The 7,765-nt window shown below is 41.2% G+C and overlaps 1 protein-coding gene across 1 annotated transcript; it reads right to left on the bottom strand.

Moving 5' to 3' along the window:
• Nucleotides 1–4,146: 4,146 nt before the first annotated feature.
• Nucleotides 4,147–7,727, bottom strand: LOC111966681 (PRA1 family protein 2-like). Its single transcript, XM_023991546.2, has 3 exons — nt 7,522–7,727; nt 5,433–5,650; nt 4,147–5,264 (listed from the first exon to the last, which is right to left on the bottom strand). Exons 1-3 carry the CDS (start codon nt 7,725–7,727, stop codon nt 5,125–5,127), a joined length of 564 nt encoding a protein of 187 aa, XP_023847314.1. The 3' UTR covers nt 4,147–5,124.
• Between the last annotated feature and the right edge of the window lie 38 nt (nt 7,728–7,765).

Below are 7,765 nucleotides of genomic sequence, written 5' to 3'. Positions count from 1 at the left end.
GGTTGTGTGCAAATGAACTCAAGCTTACGGACAATGTCAAATGTGATATAGCGAAGCACCTGAGTGAGTGGGTGCCCAATTACGCAGGTACTTTCCCAAAACGGATGACACAAACAACTGGATTCGTTATGCCTGTCATGCCTGCCTCCAGTCCCTTACCGATATCTGAACAAGAGAGCCTCATCGAAATTGCAAACAAGCGGTTCTGTGAAAATTGTATTTAATCAGAAGCCACTGCAGATTTCTGGATTGGGCTGCACTCAGAGTATCCTGCCTTGGCAAATTGTGCTGTTAAGACTAGAGGTCGACCGATTAATTAGGGCCAATTTCAAGTTTTCATAACAATCGGAAATCGGTAATTTGGATGCCGATTTTGCCAAATGTTTTTTTAAATTTTAAATGTTTTATTTTTTTACACCTTTATTTAACTAGGCAAGTCACATTAAGAACACATTCTTATTTTCAATGACGGCACAAAAAAAAAATCGTACAATGATGGAAAGAGTGTTGTCCTTGTTAATGCAGACAGAGAAGAGCTCCAACTTCTTAATCATAGCCTCAATTCCCTGTAATCCTAGATTCAGATCATTCAGGCGGGAAAAAACATCACCCAGATAGGCCAGTCGTGTGAGAAACTCATCATCATGCAAGCGGTCAGACAAGTGAAAATGATGGTCAGTAAATAAAACTTTAAGCTCGTCTCTCAATTCAAAAAAACGTATCAATTCCTTGCCCCTTGATAACCAGCGCACTTCTGTACGCTGCCCATATCATTGCATAGTGCAGAAAATRCATGAGAGTTCAGGGGGCTTGCTTTAACAAAGTTAACCATTTTCACTGTAGTGTCCAAAACGTCTTTCAAACTGTCATTCCTTTGGCAGCAAGAGCCTCTCGGTGGATGCTGCAGTGTACCCAAGTGGCATTGGGAGCAACTGCTTGCACGCACATTACCACTCCACTACGTCTCCCTGTCATGGGTTTTGCGCCATCAGTACAGATACCAACACATCTTGACCACCAAAGTTTATTTGATGTCACAAAGCTGTCCTGTACTTTAAAAATATCCTCTCCTGTTGTCCTGGTTTCCAGTGGTTTGCAGAAGAGGATGTCTTCCAAAATTGACCCCCCCATCTCCTGCCATGTCACTGATGCGTTGTGAAACAGTGTTGTTTGATGAAGGCATTGTCTGTATAGTTTTTTTGGCCTTTTTCCCCAGCATTGTCCCAGCCATATCCGCTGCAGCAGGAAGAATTAAGTCCTCCACAATAGTATGGGGCTTGCCTGTCCTAGCCACTCAGTAGCTCACCATATAAGATGCTTCTAGCCCCTTCTTATTAATGGTATCTGTTGCATTTATACATTTATACTACTCGAAAGTAATCTTAATTCTCTCTCAAAAAACTACTGTGGCTTATTTTTCAAATGGGCATGTTTTGTTTCTAAATGTCTGAGCAAGAATGAAGGTTTCATCGAGTTGTGAGATAGTAATGTTACGTTTGCACATATAACACACTGTGGCTGAGGAAAGGCACTACTCCCAATGTAAGTGAACCCCAAATCATTGTAGTTATCATATTTGCGTCTCTTCACTGGTTCAACGTCCTGAACTGTTGTTCGGTGCTTTCCTGGGTAAGGGGGCAGTAGCTCTCCGGTTGCATCAGATTCACAACTGTCTGTGTCCATGCTAGCTGGGCTAACAACAAATGTAGAATTACTGATGCTAGCATTGGATGTGCTCGTGGAAGCAGAACAACTTGTGTTGTCGACAGGTGCAGGTGTAGTACTGCGGGAAGTAGCAGTACTACCAGTAGAGCTGGTATGTGTCTCTATGGACGCAGGCCGTACTTTTTTTTTAACCTTCTATCAATTTTCGAGCAAACGGAATGAACAGCACGAGCATGCTTTTGCGGCACAGTCGATAGCGCGCCGGACCTCGGGCTAGGGGGTCGAGGGTTCGAGACCTGCTCCCTGCTGTTTCATTACAATATGTTATGCTGAGTTTGTCTATGTTGAAATTTGGTTACCACAATGACATAATCCTGTGGTTTAAATTTCACCCTCAAAACAACAGTTGATTACTTTTTTCAAATCCAATGTATTTTCCATATAGATTCCACGTCACAATATGTTGACAAATTATGTTGAAACAACGTTGATTCGACCAGTTTGTGCCCAGTGGGTTACTTTCCTTCAATTTGTAGTCTACATTTTGCATCATTCCATTACATCGTTAGTTTACCTTTCTTTCCTCTGTCACGTCCGTACGTGTTGTTGATCCTGATGGTTGCTAGCAATAGTGGATAATATTACACTAACACTACACAGCTGATTCAAATGATCAAAGCTTGATGATTCGTTGATTATTTGAGTGCTAGGGTAAACACCAAATGTGCACCCCTTGGGGTCCCGAGGACCGAGTTTGTGTAACCGTGGGCTAACATATTACAAGTTGTGCATTAGTTTCGGACATGTAGCCTATTTGAATCATTATGGAATGCAGACCATACACAGCGGTTTAAACCTGGAGCATGGTTCACGACAACTGGACTGTTGTCATCACAGTTCTATGATTARTGAGGATTAGGGTACATTTATAGGACTATTGTTCAACCCATATTGTACACTTTCTCACCTTCCAATATTTAATGGATTGAACAATTKAATATGTCAACTTTCAGGATATATTTTTGATCCACCTATATATTTAGAGCGTAAAGGCTCTCCAACCCTGTTTATGTACGATTCATAAATACTTCACTAACCCTAAATAAATGCCCTAAGTATTCTTTTAAATCTAATTGGTGCTGAAAATGAGACGTATATGCGTGTATTTAGATGGCTTTCTTTCATTGATCCCTATTCTGAACTTGTCTCTAGATACATTGTAGTGAGTCTGTCGAGAAAATTCGAATTAACGGTACACCATATTTAAAGGATTGCTTTAGATAAATGTACTGAATGAAAACTCCAGGAGAAAATCTATTGGCCAGCAAGTGGGAGGGTTTTCAGCGGTTGAATTAAACGTATTCAGTCTGCTAGGGAGCCACATGTGCCTGCAAAGCCTGTTACACACCTGCATACCAACTATTGAGAAGTACTTTTAAATCAAAACGCATAAAAACTCAATAGATTTCCTAAGTCTGAATTGGGCCAACAATGCATAAAAGAAATAACCAAAATACATTTTGCATGGTCTACAGCTTACCTTTTCCTGCCATGTCGCAGTTCAAAACCACAATATGCCTTCAGGGAAAGAGCCAACATCAAATAGTTGTGCAAGTTGCAGAGTTTGACTGACAACCAATTTCAAAATTGGCTGTGCATCGAGGTATTGACTATTGACCAAACAAACACTTAGAGTTAGCAAGCCATTTCTTAATCGTGTCAGTGCGCCACACCGGTAATTGGGACATCCTTGCCCATTAATTTCTACAGCAAATTACTCATGAAATCTGATCTTCTTATATATTTGATCCAATGCAGCATCTTTTTGACCATGTATGCCCAGTTAAAAATGGAACAAGAATAATAATAAACTCGTCCCCACACACTCTACATGTTGCTAGCTACCTGCTGTGGTCAGCCTTGAATCAGGATTAGAGTAATTGAGCCGTTTAAAAGGATGACCGTCCTGAAATCTTTAAGGGGAGGGCAGTGGGGACGTAGAGAAACTTCTGGTCAGTGTGGTCAGTGGATATACATTTCAGCACCGTGGACAGCAACCGACCACTCAATAACTGGGAGGACGGGCAAGTGGTGTAGGAAGTGTTGCAGTGGACCCTTGTGGGGGCATACTTTTATCGTAAATTGGTTCTGGTACACAATGTCTCTTACTTCCAAGTGCAGCAGCATTCTCTTTACATTCATTTCTATATAGTTGATCATTAATAACAGTTGCATGCTACAGAGAAAATTTGTGATTCTATTTAGAAAAAGCTTTGTGTGCTTGAGCYTTTCCCAGCAGTGCTGACCAGGTACATGTTTTCAGTTATTGTGTGACCAGGAAGGCAGGATGTATCTATTCTTCTACTTTGATCATCAGATCTAATAAGTTATAATTGGCTGATTGAAAAATAAAATCATGACAAGATATTGCATATGTATTAAATGAAGTGTACATTTTGACAGCATTGGAGGAAAAAAAAACATAACCACAATATTATAAKTCCATAGAAGGCGCTGCTAAAAAGAAATACAACATTCTCAATGGAATAACATTTTACACAATGAAGGCAAACTGACATTAATATGAACTGACATTAATATTCACATAATGCTTGGACAGAGACACACACATACATAATCCTGGTAAAAATGATTGGAATCATAGCATCATAGAAGTAGTATTCATTGTATTTCTATTAAAAGCATACAGTTGTTCCACAATTGTCCTTGATCTATCCCAACTCATTGAAACTTTCAACTGCATCAAATAGTAAAACCCAACAGCAGTAGAGAATAGACAATAACACAAAAAGTAGTGTGTTCAGGAGTTAGAGTAGTGGCTCATCAAACACCTTCAGGTTTCCATGTAAAAGAAAATTGTAACCATAACGCTGGCATTTAAATTGCATTTTAAAAACCATCTTATTGTAGCACTCTCCACACTCCATGTCTGTTAGGAGGACACATTTGCTTCTCAGCGCAGTATTTTAGCTCACATAATGTCAGCTTTCTGAGGATAAAATGCAAACTCTAATAAGGAGCTTGTCAAAGTGTGCAACATTACTTGTGTGGGAAAGAACCCACGACAGTTAGTGTGTGCATTAAAAAAGGCTGCAGAGCCCATAGAATTTGCAATCTGTAACACCACATTCGTGACACTGTGATATCATAATAATTTCACCACTGCTTTCCTGTACTTCCCTCCTCTCTTCCTCTACTTTCCTCAGCCTCCCTCCCTCACCACATCCCTCTGTCTCCCACTCTTAGTCTGAGAGGACTCGTTCCATTTAGGTCTCTATCCCCTACCACTGTGATTACATATCAGGCCAGGATATGTGAAGGAACTTAGCTCAACATATTGATAACATTTATTCAGTCCTTTCCGATCTGGGAATAGGGCTAGGTGCAAAAGATTGAAATAGAACCAGGCATCTCTCTACCCCTTCCTCTCCTCCCCCTCTAGGACCCAGCCTCCTGTTCCTGTCGTAGTGACTCCAGTAGGAGCCCCATGGGTGTACTCTTCAGCCCAATGTTCTCCAGCTTGTTCTCCAACTTGTTCTTGAGGGTCCTCAGCCTAACAGAGGCGTGGATCAGTATCACTGTAAGATAGATAGAGGTAGAGAGAAAAGAGAGATCAGGGGCATAACAAAGGGAGAGAGAGCGTGAGCCAGTGTTATGTTACAATATTGCAAAAACCGAAGATTGATATATGTTTACATTGTGGCAACAATAGTGGGGGCGAGGTGAAAGAGAGAATAAATACTAACATAAGATGAGGAAGGCTATGCCGAAGAGGAAGACGGATACTCCTCCGAGCACTGTGATGAAGAGGAAGCTGGCCCCCGGGATGGCACCCAGGGCCAGGGATGGGTGGTTCCGGCGCAACTGTCTGATGGGGGCCTGGTTCTCTGCTGCCCACACAAACCCCATAAATATCAACGTCACCACTGTGGCCCCCAAGAAGAGGTGGAAGGGCCGCAAAAACCTGTCAGAGCAGGAGGGATATCAAATTGTATTGGTCACATACACATGGTTAGCAGATGTTATTGCGAGTGTTGTGAAATCGCTTGTGCTTCTAGTTCTGACAGTGCAGCAATATCTAACAAGTAATCTAACAATTCCACAACAACTACCTAATACGCACAAATCTAAGTAAAGGAATGGAATAAGAATATATACATATAAATATATGGATGAGCAATAACCGAGCGGCATAGGCAAGATATGAGATGAGTAATGCAGGATGTGTAAACATTATTAAAGTGGCATTTTTAAAGTGACTAGTGATCTATTTATTAAAGTGGCCAAAGTTTTCAAGTCTGTATGTAGTGTGAACGCTGCGTGTAACACATCCGGTGTCAGGATAAATAAAAAGCAAGGTCTGCTAACTTTCTTTAATTATGTTTAATTACCGCAAACAATGAATGGCAAATGCAATTTTCGTATATACGGGTTCGCTGTATCACCGCGCAGGGTAAACAGGGAACTGGCAGGAAGTACGTAAACAGCTTTTCTTATACCGTGATGACGTAGTTCCAACGCGTCTGTTGGCCTATCACAGTAGAGGCTGGGCGCGGTTTAGACTTTGCCCCGCCTTTGCTGGCCCTCGGCCTTGTCCAAGCCCCTTGGCGCTTTCCTTTGTCCACATCTGGTTGCTGGGTAGATTAGCTCCGTCTTGTCTCCCCCTTGAATCTTCACTCAAACAATTCCTAATATGGTACTGATCAGTCTCCCAACCTTCCTGGTTGGCCTAGAGTGATGCACCCCTCCCCTCTCCAGACTGACCACAGCTTTTATGGCCTGTGTTGGTCAGTCCTTACACACACACACCCATCTGTATTGTTGGTATGTGTGTGTAACAAAACAATATTCATCTTCAAACAATATGCTAACAGGCTATAGTGCATAAATATAAATCCTAACAGTAGGCAGCAGCCTCTCTGTGTAGAGAAAAGGCTGATGTTAGTGGATTTATCTATATAGGTTAACTAAATTGTGTGTCACATTGATGAGGCCATGAATCCATTAAAACGATTAATCAGTGCATTATCACAGCCAATGGCTTGTTAGCTAGCTTATACATGATTATGTTGATTCTGGGCCATGGACCCAGCACATCCATTTCCACAGAATTTGTGATGTCTCACATTACATTTACATTTAAGTCATTTAGCAGACGCTCTTATCCAGAGCGACTTACAAGTTGGTGCATTCACCTTATGATGTCCAGTGGAACAACCACTTTACAATAGCGCATCTAACTCTAAGGGGGGGGGGGGGTTAGAAGGATTACTTTATCCTATCCTAGGTATTCCTTAAAGAGGTGGGGTTTCAGGTGTCTCCGGAAGGTGGTGATTGATTCCGCTGATTGATTCCGCTGATTACAATATTAGCTACTAAAAAGCTTTCCAACTTGTAGTCCTAAAAAACGGAAATTAGTTACCTCTTGTTGGTTCAGTCATCCCTATTGGGAAAGGGGAAAGAATAGGGCTTTGGGATGAACGCCGAAAATAAGGTCTGGGGTTAACACAAACTTAGATCTTATACGTTTTGTTCTATGAGATAATATCAATATGTTAACATAACCTTTATGAATTATGAAGCTTTTATATACTTTTTGTATTACATAAATGCTTCAAAATTCACAAAAAGTGACATCAACCCATTAAGATTATCATAGAACAAARCGTATAAGATCTCCTAAACCTGTGTTGACAACAAAACCCTACTAAAACGCCATTAATTTCCCCATAGACTTTGTCCAACGAACCATGGAGCTGCCTACAAAAAGACGCCATTACTATTTATCTCCATAGCTGTGTTTTCATGCAACAAACGACCACTTCAGAAACATACCCTACTATTCCCAGGAATGTCAAAAACGAGACAAAATAGTTGGACTGGTAATACAGCAAGTTATTTATGATCTGATTGTTCCTTCTCTCCAGATGACGAATGTCTCGCACGGCGAACCGAGACAAATCCAAAACAAACTCATCCAAGGTTCGGATAGGAGGCGGCTGCACGTCCATTTTCACAATATTCAATCTAAAAACGAACATCTCCCATTACTCAAAGCGGCGGTAGGGGCGTGTTCGAT

Source organism: Salvelinus sp. IW2-2015, linkage group LG7 (assembly GCF_002910315.2).
Source record: "Salvelinus sp. IW2-2015 linkage group LG7, ASM291031v2, whole genome shotgun sequence".
Classification (NCBI taxonomy): domain Eukaryota; kingdom Metazoa; phylum Chordata; class Actinopteri; order Salmoniformes; family Salmonidae; genus Salvelinus; species Salvelinus sp. IW2-2015.
The sequence above is the reverse complement of the archived record's forward strand: the minus strand, read 5'-3'. Positions and strand labels throughout refer to the sequence as shown.